Source organism: Notechis scutatus, chromosome 2 (genome assembly GCF_049901735.1).
Source record: "Notechis scutatus isolate UNSWTSFEM ecotype Mainland chromosome 2, rNotScu1.2, whole genome shotgun sequence".
Classification (NCBI taxonomy): Eukaryota; Metazoa; Chordata; class Lepidosauria; order Squamata; family Elapidae; genus Notechis; species Notechis scutatus.
Window position 1 is genome coordinate 225,798,759 of NC_142010.1, and position 18,696 is coordinate 225,817,454.

The window sequence follows — 18,696 nt, forward strand, 5'->3', positions numbered from 1 at the left end:
TAACAAATTATAAAAAGAATTTATAATGGCTACTAAGTTGAACTTATATCCAAGATGCAATTTTAAAATAAAGATGATCAATAAGAGCTATGGAAAGTTGAATAGACTGAGATTTTAAAAATCCATTGGGCCTGAAAAATCAATAACATAGATACCTGAAAAACTCACAGAAAAGGCATTCCAGAATTGTTAAGTAATCAATAAAAACCCTGCTCACAGGTTAGTTATATGTCTCTACTGAATATGAAGACTGTTTTGGCAGGTCTTCTGTTTGTGAAGCATGAGTAGGAAACTAGAGGAAGTCCTCAACTTACCATCACAATTGAGCCCAAAATTTCTGTTGTTAAGTGAGAAATTTGTTGAGTTTTATCCCATTTTACAATTTTTCTTACCACCTTTGCTAAGTGAAAGTACAGTTGATCAATTAGTAACAAGTGAATCTGGTTTCCCCATTGACTTTGCTTGTGAGAAGATCCCAAAAGAGGTATCACATGACTCCGGCACATTGCAACCATCATAAAAATGAGTCAGTTGCTAAGCGTCTTAATTCTGATCACATGATCATGGGAATGTTGCAAAGGTCGTAACTATGAAAAACGGTTCTAAGTCACATTTCTCAACACCATTGTAACTTTGAACGGTCACTAAATGAACTGTTGTAAGTCGAGGTCTACTTGTATAGAAAACCGTAGCCTTCAAATTTTGTCGCTTTAATTCATGAAGAACTTCATAGGTTAAAAGTAAAAGTTAGTCTTAGTCTGGAAAGAATCCAGGAGTCATTGATTGCACAATAATGATGGAATGGTTGCAAATCTAGTATCAGTACTTCCACTAATGCATCTTCTGTCAGTTGAAGTTTCCTAGTTTCACCCACTAGAAAGTTTGCCGTGATCCTCCAATAACCAACAATTTCTTATATTCTGTGTGTATCAAGTATTATTTCCCTTATCTTTAAAATTTTTACCATTTATAATTTAGAGAAATTAAAATTAATGTGACAGTTGTACTAGATAGGAGCGTCCTATCAAATTCTGTACCTGTCAATAGTGGTGTCCCCCAAGGCAGTCTTCTAGGACCAACTCTCTTCATACTCTACATAAATGACCTCTGTGATCATATTAAGAGCAATTGCGTTCTTTTCGCTGATGATGTAAAGCTGTTCAATACCACAGACAATACTGCTACCCTACAAAAAGATCTTGACTATGTATCAGAATGGTCAAACAAATGGCAACTTCAAATCTCAACAAATAAATGCTCTGTCTTACATATTGGCAAAAAAATCAGAAAATAAAATACAAGCTGAATAGTCAAGATCTTGTTGATGACCCAAGCTCTGTAAAGGACCTTGGAATACTCACCTCTAATGATCTAAGTGCTAGAGCCCACTGCAACTACATAGCCAAAAAGGCATTAAGAGTTGTTAACCTAATCCTACGTAGCTTTTTCTCTGGTAATATCACACTACTAACTAGAGCATACAAAACATTTGCTAGACCAATCCTCGAATACAGTTCATCAGTCTGGAACCCACATTACGTATCTGATATTAGCACAATTGAGAAAGTCCAGAAATATTTCACAAGAAGAGTTCTCCACTCCTCTACTCGTTGTAGAATACCTTATGCCACCAGACTTGAAATTCTAGAACTAGAAAACCTTGAATTACGCCGTCTTCGGTCTGATTTAAGCATGGTATATAAAATCATACTTTGCAATGTCTTACCTGTCAATGAATACTTCAGCTTCAACCATAACAACACAAGAGCACACAATAGATACAAACTCAAAGTTAACTGCACCAAACTTGATTGCAGGAAATACGACTTCAGCAATAGAGTGGTCAATGTCTGGAATACTTTACCCGACTCTGTAGTTTCTTCCCCAAACCCCAAAAACTTTAACCTTAGACTGTCTACTATTGACCTCACCCGTTCCTAAGAGGTCTGTAGGGGGCGTGCATAAGCGCACCAACGTGCCTACCATCCCTGTCCTATTGTTTCTCTTATTCCTCTTTTATTTTTCTTATATGTACCCATTTCATGTATTCACAACTATGTATACACTTATACTTATTATCTTGTAAACAATTGGCAAATCAAATAAATAAATAAATAAATAAATAGATGTGATCCTGATGCTTCCTGGCTCTTTTGTGGGAAAAGTGTAAGCCTTTTGATCTTTAAGACTCTTCTGAGCTCATTTGTTTCTCATCATTTAGGAAAACAAATTAATTGTTGAGCTCATGATTCATCATAGCTTGAGTTTGAATAAAAAATTCAACTAGTTTTCAAATTAGTGCTTATGATTAGTGATTCAATATCACTACATAAATAAGGTAATATTTATGACACATTTTAATGCAAAGGCTTCTTGCTTTGGTACAATATAATCTATATTATAAGTAATCTTGCCTACATCACTGTGTAACATTTTGAAATTAGTGAAGATGTTTTTAATCTTCTGGGTTTTTAAAACTTTCTAAAATTCCTTGGATTGTCTGTATCTCTCTTTAAGCTATAGTGTTATATTTTACTTGCTTAACTTTTTAATGACTTCAGAGTACTGCATTATTTGAGCGCTACCGTGTGGATACTAGTGCTAAAGATGACATTTCACAAATGAATTCTCAGATTTAGTATATGTCTCTTTAATAGAAGAAGTATCTATACTTTGTTTATAGTAATAAGGCATATATTGCTGACTCTAGCAAGTTACTGATTTATAGCGGTATACAGGTAATTTGTTAATAGATTTTCAAATATGGTAAGAACAAATGCTGTACTTCTGAACTGAAATAATTAAAAAAATTTAAAATATCAGAAATTAATTTAAAATCTAATTGTTACTTAAATTTTATTGATATCAAATTAATACTATACAAAATAAAGTCCAACTCTGAACTGTTCAGAAATATATTATTGATGGTCTGTTTTTTATTATAAAAATAAAATTGTCTTGAATAAAACAACCCTTTGATGCAGATGAAGCACCTGAAGGCAAGGCAAGAAGCAATAGATGGAAACTAATCAAGGAGAAAACTAACCTAGTACTAAGGAGAAATTTCTTGACACTTAGAACGATTGATCGGTGGAATGACTTCCCCCCAGAAGTTGTGGGTGCTCCAAGACTGAAGGTGTTTAAGAAGATATTGGGCAACCATTTATCTGAAATGGTATAGGATTTCTTGCTAGAGCAGGGGTTGGACTATAGACCTCCAAGGCTCCTTCCAACTCTGTTATTCTGTTAAATTGTGCTCACAAGTTGATATTTATCTGTAATGTGATGGGAAAGGAATACATACCTTATCAATCAATCAAATGTTTATTGTCAATGCACAACATGTATACAATGAAATTGAAATGAGCTTCCTTGGTGCTGCCCTGCAAGTCTATCATGTTAAACCTATTATTAGGATCCTGAAAGAAAATATATCATGCTTTGTAAGACAGCTGTTGAATTTCTTATTGAAAACTTTAAAGATTTTGTTTCTCAGTTAATGGAATGAAGGTTTAGGTTTTTCTCTAATATAAAATCGAGTGTGTCTTCTTTTTTTTGCCTATATATTAATTTAACACAATTATTTAAGCTGCTCACTACTAATGATAACATTACTATAATTATTGAAAATGTTCAGAATAAAAATCTTAACATAATAGAATGCTGATATTCACAATAGTACCCCCAAAAAACCAAAAACAACCCTAACGCCAATGGTAGTTGTGTAGCCATGAAGAAAAATCCAAATCCAAATAGGCAGTACCTTTATTTAGCCAACTGCATTTTGCAAAATTATTGAGATCTTTCCAGAGATCTTGGAAGCAAAAAATGTATTAATGACAAACTTATGTCAATACTGCTTATTAAAAATATAAATGTGTGGTTCCTAAACATTTTGTTTTACTTGTTTAAGTTTTTTATTTCTATTTTGTCATTGTTCTAATTGTCAAAACAGGAAAAGTAAATTGTAGAATAAGCTGTTACCTATAGAATGCAATTGATCTTTGTGGGAAGGTAATAATTTGCTTCCATCATTTTTATTTTTATCTTATTTTTATGTACCTACTGAAAATTCTTAATATTTATAAATAGGAAAAGAATTGTTAAAATCTGTTACTGTCAGTCAATGATATTATTATCCTGATGTCCTAGTTATGAGAATAAGGAATTCTAGTTTCCAAACAAGGTAATTGAGAAGATACTAAAACTGTTGTCAAGATATTTTAATATTTTCTTTATGCTTTTTAGAGATTTGGTCTTGCTGGGACAAGTAATGTAGAATTACCACCTGCTGAACCAGGAATGTACCAGTTGGATATTACATTAAGACGAGGTACTAATTTAGCAGTTCGTGATCGAAGAGGTAAGAATATGCTAACAAAAATGTTCTAAAATATCTAGTTTCCTAAAGACTGAGATGTATCTGATAAATAGTAATACTGCTATTACATCACTTCATATATTTGTTAATGATAACTTTCCCCTTAACATAAATATGTTTAGCAACTTATAAAACAGATAGCTACAGTGGACAGTAAATTTCTATCAAACATATTTCCCTTATATCTGTGTTTTCCAAATTTTATAAGACATTCTGGCCCCAGAATGTAAAGACATGTTTTTTTAAAACATGAGCAAAATTATACATATTCACTCTCTGACTTGGTCCTGGATTGGGAACCATGCATTGGTAATTCAAGACTTTAATCCCAGAATTTATAAATAGTGGAAAATGAAGTGGCTAAAGGGCAGAAGAACCAGTATTGGCTGTCAGTTAGCTGTTGAGTATGTTCAATTAATTGTTTTGTGACTAGATGCATACACACTTTTGATGACGTTGTGTTGGTATCTATTGTGTTGGAATATGTTATATTTCTATAGTTGAATGTAGGTCAGATTTGTGATAAATGGAGATTAGAAATGGGATCGTTTACCACTGAAGCAATCATTTCTTTTTAGATCACTGTGTGTTCTGCTTTGTCAGTTTAATACCAACTAATATTGGCAATTCTGTGAGTCTTCAAATAGATATAGGAAGAGCAGAATCAAAGAGGCAAAACATGACGAGAATTCTATTGCAATTGGTTGGTTGTTACAATTGGAAATCAAGTTTTTTTTAAAAAAAGATTGCATTTGGCTTTTTTATTCTTAACTCTTAAAGCTGCTCTGATAAAATGGAAAATCCTTTAATGAGATTGTAGTTTGATTTCATAGATACCATAGGCATATACCAACATTAGCTGTTAATATGCTAGTTTTTATGTTAACTGATATTTTGACAAAAGCAGACATCTCTCTTTGGTAATTTTAATCCCATTTCACAGCCTTTTGCTTTATGCTTTGGGAATATATAATAATAAGCAATTCAATGAGATACAGTAGTCTGCTCACTAACAAGTTTAACACATTTTAAATCACCTTATTTACTTTGCAATAGATAACTATCTCAGATAGTTTCACAGCTGACTTAGACTAAATGAAATTTGAAAAGCTTTGCTTTGTGAATTCTAAAAGGATAGGGCTTTCAAACTGTTTAAAACTAACTATGAATATGACAGTATTGTAATATAGTAAGTGTTTGCTAAGGTTAGTTTTCTATTCCTTTTGGTTTGTGTTTATGTGGAGCCTCTTGGATAAATCTTTTAGATTTGGTTAAAAATGAAGATCAGGTCATGGAAAATATGTGTTTTCATTAACCTATAGGCTGCTGTTCTAAGATCCTTGTTAAAAAAAGTTGATTCACCATTTCTGAACACTGCAGAAGAGGTATTTACAAAGATAGGTCTGCTAGCAGAGACATGACTTCCCCAGATACTGTTTGCCAGCTTGCAGGTTATATTTGGTCCCTACTTAATAGTTAGGAAATCTCTAATGTCACATCTATAATATTAATGTTAACTGTATTTATCATTAATCTTTGGAATGATGTTTAATTTTGCTTGCCACATTGATTGATTGTCTGACCAGAAATATGTGAGTTTAAATGAAATATATAAATTATGTGAAATGCAAATAACTTGCTGCTTTATTAGGTAATTACTTTTGCATGACTGTTTTAATTCTTGAGTTCTTTCAGCTGAATTATAAGATTGACTATTCATGTGTTCTGTTTATTGACTGAAAATTGTATTTAATTCATTTTAGTTAATGAGTGATCACTTTGTGTGCAACGTTTTATAGAACACAAAAGAGATGTGCAGATGAAGAGGAAAGTTTCTTTTTCTATTTTTCTTTTTTATAAAAGTGTTGTTTTAATTGTGTAGATGTGTTCATTTTACTTACATAGTATATTTAATAAAATTGATGAAAAAGAGGGATATTTATGACTTCATAAAGGTACAATCTAAAATTCACTACATGGGGAAAAACTGGAAGATGAAGAGTAAAATTTGTCAAGACTCATAATTAGCATTCTTCTGTTCTTTTGAAGTTTTTGGGTGTCATTGGATGAGAGTTGATACAAATGAAAAGTCATATTATATAATGATAAATAAGATCCCAGCAAAATTATTCTGCAAATTATGTGATAAAATTATGAATCAGCACTCTAATTCACCCATTTCTAGCGAATAACATTTGCTGTTTTAATATGTAGTCTGGTGAATTGTTTGTCAGAGAGGATCAGATCATGTAATTATGAAGAATCTAAAATTTTGCCAGTAATATTGTCAGAATGATAGTTCTGAGAATCATAAATGATTCCATGTATACATTGAGTACTGTATATAAAAGCTTAGAATTACTAATAGAAGAAATTGAGAAAATTATGGCAATATGTTATTCATTAAGTAAGGTTAATAATCAATAGCATGATTTCTCTTGAAAAATGAACTCTATAACAAAATGCTATAAGGACCATTTTAAAACAGACCAGAAAGTAAGGTTACAAACTAGTGAATATTTCAACTCCGTAAAACAGTAGTTTTGTTGTTGCACAAACTTAACTTTATATAAAATTTATTTCAACAGAATTCAGCAAGATAGTGGTCACATAATTGTATATTGGATGAAATTGATGTAGTCTAAATAGTTTCTCAAAATAACGGACCTGTTATTTGTTTATTTCTTTTCTGTTTCATGGTAATTGATACGTAAGGTGGCAGTTCATTTGATTCCTATGAATTGAAGAAAAGGTTCAGTAACTGTATGCCATCAGAAGAAGTATAAGAAAGGTATAGGAAAATCTGGAAAAAATCTGGTGCTGCTTATAATGCTTTAAGGTTCTTATATAGAACAAGAATTATTCCCATTATTTATTCATTGTATGTATTATATGATTTGACACATGACATATACAATAAATAATAATGCCGTAAATAATACTGCGGTGGTAAGTCAAGGATTACCTGTATGCAACCTAACCAATTCTCCTGGATTTGCATAAGGCCTCTTATTAACATTCTTATTTCATTCTTAAAATCAAATTTTATTCTTCCAGCAATTTGTAAATATATCAAACATGGTATATTTCAACTTATCCTGAATAATTTTTACTAATGTGTTTAATCTATGATTTATGGACATCTGTTAATAGGATTGGGTCTAATATTGACTACAGGATTGTGTTTTATGAGCCGATGATTTGTGCAGGTTTGTAACTGAGTGTCAAAAGAAAGAATTTTGCTGTCATACTGCCACCATGCGCTCAGGAAAGACTGTTGCTGTTATAGTTGCTTTCAGGTTCTTTTTTAATAGTGAGACGAAAAATACTTTAAAAATATATTTTTAAATAAAGTAACAATTGCCATATTAGAATACAGAATAAAAAACCATTAAATATTTCGATTAATATTAGAAGTCTGCTTGAAACATTGTTTACTCAAACAACTTACTTCGCATATTTGCATTTTGAATTAAAATGGAAATGAATGAAATATGTTAAACACAGGCTATATTTATTATGGACAACTTACTCAGATTTATATTTACATGGCATGATACTTTTAATGGTAAATATTGATTAAATCACATCAGTGTAATTTCTAAATTTCGTTTACCTTCTAAATAATACATGCAAATATATGTCTATACACTTTTGCTCATGTGCATATTTTATTGCAGGATTAAATGTTGTAATTGGCTATTTAAATTCTGTGATACATTCTGAATCCAGTGAATATTCTAAATATTCTATTTTCATGTAAAGTTATTCAGAGATCAGGCGATAATTTGATAGATAGCGTATAAACACAGGTGTTTAAATTCAGTGTAAAACAAATATAGATATTAAACTACTGCTTCCGTGTTTTTCATATTGCTTGATTTACCTCAAATATTTTGTTTGTTTCTGTTGCATAATGTTTAGAATCTTTTAGTTATTGAGAAAGAGGCTAATAAAAGATATTTCCAGTGTTTGGCAAAACGGAGAATCTTAATTTCACTTTGTTTTTACTTAACCTGATTATACACTGGAAGATAATTTTGCCTTGTCATTGCCTGATGAAACATTACAAAAATATAAATTGTATTTATGCAATGATTTTTACTAAGTGAAAATGCATTCCAAGTTGCTCTTATTCACAGTAATGTGCAATATGTATGCAGTGCTTACTTTAAAGTAGAAATTAAGACTCTTTGCAACCATTAAATTTTTTAAAATATAAAACAGCAGATATTTTATTTTAGGAATTGCATATTTTGCTTTATGAATTAATGTATGAGGTCTTAGTTTATTCTCTTTTTCAGGAATATTTTTAAGTGCTAATTTTAAGGAAACTGTATAAAATCACTTATGCAGTTTCATGATATCCACCGTATACGGTAAAACCTATATGTATAATAAAGTAAGGAAAATAAATAATAAACATATGGTAACAACCAATACATAATACACAGCCTTCCTGTCATATAATTACCAAGTCTTGAGTTTCAAAGAAAATCAATGTATAGAATTGATTCAATCTCTTATTTTAATCTTTGAAAAATATTTGTTACTCAAGTCATCTAAAAAGAGAAAACTAGCTGCTTATTGTTTTTATGAGCTCCCAATAACATCTAGTTTTTATATATAACCTTCACTTTTGTTTCAGGAACAAGTGATCCATATGTCAAATTTAAACTTGGTGGAAAAGAAATCTTTAGAAGTAAAACAATCAGTAAGAATCTTAATCCTGTTTGGGAGGAAGGAACTTCCATTCTTATTGAACACTTAAGAGAGCAATTATATATAAAGGTAAGCTGCATCCAGTTCTCCTTAAAAATATCAATAATGGTATATCATACTGATCTCATAGCTTAATCTTATTACAAAAATATTGTTAAAAGACACAATACAACATCCTTATTAAAATTGTAATAGTCATCAAAATATACAATAAAATAAAGTCTTTATAACTTTGATTAATGTTTGGTAAATTATGCCAGCCAGAAAAAGAAATAGTAAAATAGAACTTTAAAGGTGTATTTTATAAAAACGAGTACATGAACTTTGAGACCAGTTAGTTTGCATTATCGTCTAATAATAGCATGCCTCATGTATCTATTGGTGTAAACGTTGGCTTGTTAAGTTTATGAAATCTGCTTTTATTAATTAAAGTGCTGTTTGTTCATCTTAGGTTTTTGATTATGATTTTGGACTTCAAGATGATTTCATGGGGTCAGCTTTTTTGGACCTGAATTCCCTAGAACAAAATAGGTATTTTATGAAACTCATTGAATTTCATGATGTATTTCTTTCTATTTCAATGTGACTAGGGATACATAGAATGAAAAAGAATAAGCTGAATGCTATACTACCAATACTAGTTAAATTAAAAGTACTACAGTACTTATCACAAATTTATGAAAAGAGAACTTGCCTTACTTCGGTTTTAAATCTTTTAAACTTACTTTGGGAGCATTTCAAACTGGAAGAGTACAATGTTTGAACTTAGATGATCAGCTATAGTAGAGTCTCCATATTTGTGGTGGTATGTGTCCATCATATTCTTATCCAAATGGCCCCAGATATTTTCTACATAGGTCTGAACACTTGCAGAGATAAAAGCAACAGGCAATAATGGGGAGTTGAAGTGGAGGTAGTCCCTTACCTTGGAATAAACAAGTCTTGGAGTTGGAAAGGACCAAGCTGGGAATGGCTTGGACCATGGTGGTTGCTTGGCTAATGACCAGTAGAATTGAATTAATGACAGCTAAAGGGATTGCTGGGATTGTATTGTTAAGCAGCGCAGTCACATGGTGTCGTATTTTGTATTCTGTCACTTAGTGACAGAAATTCTGTTCTCGATTGCCATTGTAACTCAACTACCTATTTACATTGATTTTACTAAATATTGAAAGTTTGGGAATGGAAAAATATCCAAACTTTCAAGTATTTTATAAAAGTTTGTACAGAGCAAAGTTTCTTGTCTAGGATAATGTGAACATTGTGTTCCTGTCATTTTAAGATGTCGGACAGTCCTTGGTATACATCGAGAGCTTTATCCATAACAAAAATCCTTGTTCTTGCTTTACATTCCTCATTGTTTATTTAGTGAAGTAGACAGAAAGCAAAACATAACTCATGACTTCTTAAACTCTTTATCCTGAGGTAGGCAGTCTGTAAAAGCATCAATTTTAGTGTTTTCATTTTTCTATTGACCTATTTTTCTAGGCCTGTTGATGTTACCTTGAGTCTGAAGGACCCACATTATCCTGACCAAGATCTTGGGACTATACTGTTAACCATGTTGCTGATCCCAAAAGAGCAGCAGAGGGAAGGGGTAAGGGTATGCTAAATAAGTCATATAAGCAAAACTTCTAAGTTTCTAATAGGCCTATAAATGTCTGAACTTGTATCTGTCAAGAAGCTAATTAAAAGAGTAATTTTTTTTCTGAGTCTGTATTTAAATGAATGTATGCAATTGAATACCACGTTCTAAACATTTGCAGCTAGGGATGAACTTTTGTGATGGATTGGACTATAATATAATTATAATGAGATGCTAATAGAACAGAACATATAGTTAGTATAGAATATATTTCATGCAAAGAAAGTCAAATCTAGGATTTTGTTTTCAAGGTCAATTTACCGTGAAACTCACCATTCAAGAAACAAATAGTGAACAATTTCAGAAAAAAAATGAAATGCCTCACCATTTGTTTGAAAGTACTGTAACATGCACAGGCCAAAAAAAGAGGCCAGAAGCAAGAATTGCTTTATTAAGAATTGGTAACAAACTAATCTGATGCTTGGAATAAAAAAGTCATCTTGTTCAAATATTCATAAGTAAATATCTTTAAACTGATATGTCAGAAAAAACATTATTTGGAAATATGAGTCCAACTATCTCTTCCTAGGTAATATTATTCAATATTTTTATTACTTCGCCTTTAGAAGGGAGAACCAGCACAGCCCTGAAAAATGTCCCAAAGTTGTTACCAGATTAAAATCTGTAATATGACAGAATGAAGTGAAGTTATTAAATGCTATATGTAACTGCGTTACATTTAAATGGAATCAGATTTTTACTCTGCCTCACTTACAGCTTTTTTTTAATGAGCCATGCAAATGCCAAGCACAGCCTTTCAGCAAGATTTAAGGCAATTCTGCCTATTCTGTTTCACTCCTACAACCATCAAGATACAGGATCAATTAGGCTGAGAGATAGTGACCTACTCAAAGCCACCTACTGAGGCTATGTACTTGAATGTGATTCTGGGTCTTCCTAATCATAATTCAATATCTTAACTTCTGTACCATTTTATCACTCTCACAATTGTGCAAAATTTTAGAAGAGAAAAATGGTTATGGAATGTCATTCTTTGTTATCTGTGAAAAATTAGTAGATATCTGCCATTGTATACTTTTCAAATTAGTCAGCTTTTGTGTTACAGTAATTTGGAATTAAAAATTTATAGTATGGAAGAATTTTCATCAGATATTTATCCTATATGTTGTCAAAACAAATTAAATTTTAATTACCTGATATCAACAATCCAGTCATACTGTAATGGTGACTTGAAAAGTATCAGAAATAGGATAAAAATATTGAATTAAAATTTGAGTTTGTAGTACTTCAAAACATGTGGAATGGAAGAGCATTTCATTACAAGTTTTTGCCATGTATAGTGTATGATTTTAATAACATATATCTCATAATGAATGTAAAATGCCAAAAAGCCAATGCATGGTTGCCTGAGACATAAAGAATCTTGATGTAGGCCATATTATGTTGCATAATATGATAGAATGGTTATATGCTAATTTATTATTAGGTTGAAAGTAGATTTCATTGTAAAAGGATTGATTAAAATTAATATTATGCTCTGTACATGTTCACAGAGACACATTGATTAAAATAGATGTAAGTGTAAGTATTCATGAATTAATGAACGTTCAAATAGATTAAATTCAAATCCATCTTAACAAATACATGTTAAAGTGTTTTGGAAAATTGAAATATCAAGTACATGTTATAGATCATGTTTTTTATGAATATGTTTCTGGTCATAGAAGCAAAAGAATAACATATTTTCAATTGAAGGGAAAAGAATTGAATCATTGAAGTGTTAGATTAGGAATTAATGATGGAGTTTTAATGGTGCTAAAAAGGACAGCAGAAACATTCTGTTTGGCTAATGGAGTACTGGTAGCTGAATAAAAAACTATTTTTGGTTTGTTCTACACCAGTTAAAACTTCTCATAGTTTAAGAGATGACATGCTTTCAAAATGTTTTTAATTTATTTTAACAATTAAAATATAATTAAAAACTTTTCTATATTTGGGAGTAGATGCTTAGATTCTTCATGTGGTCTCCATGATTCAGACATATCATGACAACATGCAGTCTTCTAGAATTACATAATTTATTGGTGGGAACACTTCTTCATAGCATGGATATGCAACTTTTGTTGAATCTCTTCGGTTTGTTTTCAGTTTCTGCAGTGAATATAGTCATTCTCACAGTTGATTCATTCATTCTCTCAATGCTTCTAGAATTTTCACTTCTCACTTCTTTTTACCTTGTTCTACTTTAATTTTAATTTAATGTTTAAATTAAATTAATCTTCCAGACTTTAACACAAGCAGCTTCATATACCTCTTCGTGTCCTTTGTAATTTACACTATTTGTATAATGATATCACAATTATACAAATTATATGATTTGCATCTTACATAATTTGCATAGTAGCATTAATCAAATGATGTTTTAGTGTAATACCAGTATCATGCTGCCTGCTATTATTTTCCTCATGATATCAGCAACAGATGTAATCCGTTTCATTTGTGTAATGTCCTTATGTAAATTAAGTGATATGATTTGCATTACTGTGATAATGTAGGTTTTCAATTTATTCAACTTATTTCCAAAATTTCTCCCAATTTGTTAAAACAAGGTTTTATTGGCATTTTTCATGCATGAGCAACTTTTGGTCAAAGGCTACAAGTCCTTGTACAGGTAGTTCTTGCTCATCTATTCAAAATTATGACCATTCTGAACAAAGGGTTCTTACAACTACTACTTGTAGTTGCAGCATAGACCATGGTATTGTTCTGACCCAGCCTTTGCAAGCAATGAGAAACCAGTTACTCATGAATAAAACAAACCCCTTTATTCAAATGGGGAAGGAACAGTCTTATCACTTCGGATAAATAACCCCAAAAGTAATTAGTCACAAATGAAAGTCTTTCCCCCTTCTGAAACAGGGCAAGAACAGTCTCTGTACACATGAGAACTCAAGATAGAAACTCCTTTCAATGATTAAGCCAAGCAGAAAGAGTCCCTGTTCACACAGGCTGAGACAAATTCACTCCCTGTTATTTCCCAGCAGGCAGATTCAATTGGCACCTCAAATTCAGACAAACCTGGTTCTGGCAAAGGACTCCAACTGGATTGATGTACACTGGAAAATGAATTGTTTTCTGCAACTACAGGCCATTCCCAAACCCCTACTTATTTCCCAGCCAGAGAGGAGCTGGCTAGCGTCTACGACTTCTGTTTCCTGAGAGCTGGCTTATTGCCTTCCATTGCTCTCCTCTCCATGCATACACGTATCTGATATGCACCCATCTGTTCCTCCTCCTCCTCACTCAGCTCAGGCCCCAAAGACAGCTGCCTCCCTGGGGGTGGACAGAAGGCTTATGCATCTGCCTCTGATTCTGTTTCCTCATCAGAGCCTTCCAAAGGCTCCGAACCTGGCCTAGGCTCCCCCTCCTCCTCGTCTGACTCTGCTGCTAGTTTTGCTGGCAGCTGATAGGCCACCACAGGTAGTGTCCCTGTGGTCACATGTTCATGATTCAGGAGCCTGGCAACCGGCTCATAATTATGACTTTGCAATATCTTGCAGCACATAATTGCATTTGCAACCTTAACCACAGCCGCCAATAAGCAAAGTCAAAGGGAAACTGGCAGAAGGTTGCAAATGATGATTACGTGATCCTGAGATACTGGGTTATCATGTGAGATTTGCCAAATGACTGCAACTGCTGGAAGTGCTATCATAAGTCAGTACAGTCACATGATACCTTATGATCACATTGCTTCACAGTAAAGTTCCTAATCCCAACTACCATCCGTGAGCAAGGACTACCTGTATATGCTTTTTTTAAAACTTTGTTTCTATGGCTCTGAAGGCTCCATTGTGGCTATACTAATTTTTGCATTCTTGGATGGACACAGCTATTGCTTTTCTTAGGCTGAGAGAGGACTTAAAACAAACTTTTGTAAATAATATAATTCCTCTTTTTGCCTATGAGTTTCTCCTTGGAGGTGAACAGTGGTGGGAGATGCTAGGGTATAATAGTGTCTTGTCATGAAGTGTTTCACCAACCCTCCTAAGATCAGGAAGAAGCTTTGCCAGAAGTAGATCTGGTGTTGTAAAGGCCTAACAAAGAAATACAGAGAGCAACCAACTGTACCCTGTTCCATGACTTTGACTTAGTGTCTCCTTCACTCAGCCCTCAAACATCTAGATAACAGACATGGTAACACTGAAGACATAATTGCAGAGGAATTCTGAGATATGCTAGCAAGATTAATATGTGAGAAAACTAGATCAGACAAGGATTATCAAGGTCAAACATAAATTTGGTTCATTTAGTGTAGCTAGAACAATGAGGTTGTGATAATCTTTTGTCGGTTCTTTTGTGAAGATTTCCTTTTTATTGCTGCCTTAAATTCTGATGACTTTGTGTTTGGGTAAAATTCTTTTGTTGCTTGTTCTTATACACTATAAATCTGTTTTATCAAAATGTTACAAGTTTGGGCTAGATTTATGATTTTGAAGAAAAGTTTATTGTTCTAATTGCTCACATATACAAATACTTGTTGCAAGATCAGGACACTCCTTTTCTTCATCCACTCCCTTTCTTCATCTTTCTACAATGCTTGAAAAGTGGCTGGGGACTTCTGGTACATCCCTATTCCTTTGGGAATTCTCTGGATTCTGCAATTTTGTTGTTGGCACAAGGAAAAAAAAGTTGTATATCATCAACGTTTGCTAAATTTGCTAAAACACACATCCCTCCAAAATCTGTGACCATGATTAAATAAGAAAACGAAAAGACCTCTACTCCAAATACTGAGCCCTGTATTTGTGGATCTTTTACCCTGCCATCCTCCATCCTTTTACCCTGCCATCCTTTCCTCCATCTTCAATCCTGCCTACAATTCTATTGTCCATTCAGAGTTAGGCCTCAATTTTAAAGGAAGAAACCTGTAATTGAAGTGCCCAAGATCTTGTTCTCTATACCAGAAACAGAGCTCTTCTGTTCCTCCATCTCAGGATTTTAGTGATAAAAGGAAATCCCATTATGTTGATCCTGATTTTAGGAAATGACAGTCCCTAGTTTCTCTTGGTTCCATGACCTCTTGTTAACTGATGCTTTCTTCCGGGACTGAACATTGTCCTACACGTCAAGCCTTTATTGATCTTGATTAATGCATACTGGTTCACTGGAGTAGCCCTTTATACTATAATACTAAAAAAATACAGGTTCAGATATCAGCTGTGATTTATACTTGTTCTTTATCTAGGCTTCATGATTATAATCTTAACTACAGTTATTTATTTATTTATTTATTTTATTTAATTTGTCAATTGTTTACAAGATAATAAGTATAAGTGTATACATAGTTATGAATACATGAAATGGGTACATATAAGAAAAATAAAAGAAAAATAAAAGAAACAATAGGACAGGGACGGTAGGCACATTGGTGCGCTTATGCATGCCCCCTAGAGAGACCTCTTAGGAAGGGGGTGAGGTCAATAGTAGACAGTCTAAGAAAAACTCCTTAAGTCAAGAGACTGCTGTAGTATCACTTTTATAGATCTCTTTGATCTTGGGATGTTTTTCAGTGCAGTTTTCACACCTGAGTTCCACTGCGTGCATAGCTTTGGCTAAGATCATTCTCCACTATCAGGGAATCAGTCTTCTATCTTCAGATGCTCTTCAGCAATCTTCCAACTGCTTTAAGTTTTGGGATGCTACTCTGGGACCCTAGTTGATGTTAGGTGCATAGCAGCTATTCATCAAAGTGGAACTCTTAATAGTTTGTGCCTTTGAAAAGCAATGCCAGGTAGTTTGTTATATTCACAAAAAATATGATACCAAGACTCTCCGGCTTTTACGCCTCCACTGAAATTTTTTTATTGTAACATGCATGCCAAAAGACAGCTGTATTTATGAAGCCTTTCAGGCTTGACTATTAAATAGTGCTAAGGCATTTTCTTTAAAAAAATACTTTAAAAAAATTAAGCATAAGACAATAGAGCCTGAATTTTTAAAAACTGTTTTTAAAATAATCTAATTCAAATAAACACACTGATTATTTAATAAACAAATAGCAATAGCACTTAGTCTTATATACCGCTTCAAAGTGCTTTACCACACACTTTAAGTGGTTTACAGAGTCAGCATATTGCCCCCATCACTTTGAGTCCTCATTTTACTGACCTCAGAAGGTTGGAAGGCTGAGTCAACCTTGTCTGGTCAGGATCGAGGTCAGGATCGAGAGGATCGAGGTCAGGATCGAGAGGAATTGAACTCCTGGCAATGTGAGCAGAATTAGCCTGTAATACTACATACCACTGCGCTACCGCAGCTCACACCTGTTCAAAACTGATCTTTCCTTGTATGTGGATGCCTATCAGAAGTACTTGTTATATTGGAGATTCCTCTCTCATATTGCTGAATGCGGTCTTGAATTGCTATATATCTTGTGCTCTGCAGAAGAGTAGCATGAAGTAGGATGCTCCTATTTCCAGATAATTTTCATTTCTTCTTCTTTTTGAGATTTTCAGTACATCTTCAGGTTACCATATAAAATTTCTTTTCTTCATTAAATAATAGGAGTTTAAATCGTAATTGTGTTTTAATGTGAATGTTTGTGGCTGTTTGATTTCTGTCTTTAATTATTTAAAATTTGTCTGATGTTTTGTCATATGCATTACTGATTTAGAAGGCAGTTAGCCTCTGTATGAAGAAGTAAAAGGTGATTAAAATGCTCTATTTTATTTGCAGACAATACTAATGAGGAAGAGTTGGAAAAGAACAAGTAAGGTAATTCTTGGCATATAGCCTTGAAATAACTGATATTTTATAATTTATCACGTTGAACTTCAGGCTGTGATATGTAGCTTATTCTCTGTAAATTTTATTATTTTATTCTATGCTATATAATTATGACAATGGAATGGTCCTTTAATTACTAAAAATCCTTTATATATACTTTGGTAATAGCTGACATATAGAACTAAGTTGGTTCAGTAATTAAGGCTAGAAACCAGATGACTATGAATTTTAGTCCTGCTGTAAGCTTGAAAGCCAGATCAATGACTTTGGGCCAGTCACTCTTTCTTGGCCCAACTCACCTCACAGGGTTGCTGTTGTGAAGAAAGTAACAGGAGGAAGGAGTATAGGTATGTTAGGTATTTCTCTATTTTGAGAAATATAATATTTCTATTCTTTTTTGAAATGCAGATATGCATGCAACTTGATATATATATTTTAAAAGTAGACAAAAGTATAGAATGGAGCTTTGTTTTCACTGCTTGTTATATGCTCCAAGAAGTTTTATATCCATTTGTCACTGTATAATTTACCTCATACTTCAATAGTTTATTTTTAAAACATATAAAATATTTACACTAACGTTTTTTATAGTAAACTGCCTCCCTCAGTACTACTGTAGCGTCTTTTTAAGTTCACTATGCCTCGTAAGATATTGTTGCCTCCTCATTATTATAGTGCTTCACTATATTTTCCCTCTTTTAAATCATAAACTGAAATAAACACACAACAAAATCCCCTAATTTTTTATCATTCTGACACTAATATGATAAACGGTTAATCACTTCTGACAGCACCATCCATTGTTTTGCCTTTAGAAATAATTGCTATTTTCAACCTGTATAGATACATAAGGTTACGTTCTAGAACATTTTGCTTCTAGAAATCATAAATTCCATGCTAAAAATAAGGAACAAGAATCTAATACTGGTGGTTGTTGTTGTCATTTGGTACAAGTTTTTGTTGTTCTTGTCTGTTAGCAATCTTACGTCAGTTGATTCTGTTTGTGTACATTCCTATGAATAAAATAGCTTTTGCCTTTCTAGATACAGCTGTGTTGTTCTCTTAATAGTGTTAGAAGGTAGGATGAGGTATCTGACAATTGTTCCTAGATATTTGCTGTTTCTTACCATTCCTTCTGATTATTTAATTTTTATTTGGGATCCAATTCTGGCAAAATGACCACCCAGTAATTGTTGAC

At 32.8% G+C, this 18,696-nt stretch overlaps 1 protein-coding gene across 1 annotated transcript in view; it reads left to right on the forward strand.

Annotated features, from left to right (window-relative positions):
* MCTP1 (multiple C2 and transmembrane domain containing 1) overlaps positions 1–18,696 on the forward strand; it is a 148,635-nt gene that overhangs the window by 21,101 nt on the left and 108,838 nt on the right. Inside the window, exons 2-6 of the mRNA XM_026672656.2 lie at positions 4,249–4,363; positions 9,030–9,172; positions 9,555–9,634; positions 10,592–10,700; positions 17,448–17,486. Of these exons, the coding sequence (XP_026528441.2) occupies positions 4,249–4,363; positions 9,030–9,172; positions 9,555–9,634; positions 10,592–10,700; positions 17,448–17,486 (486 nt within the window). The remainder of the gene's footprint in view (positions 1–4,248; positions 4,364–9,029; positions 9,173–9,554; positions 9,635–10,591; positions 10,701–17,447; positions 17,487–18,696) is intronic.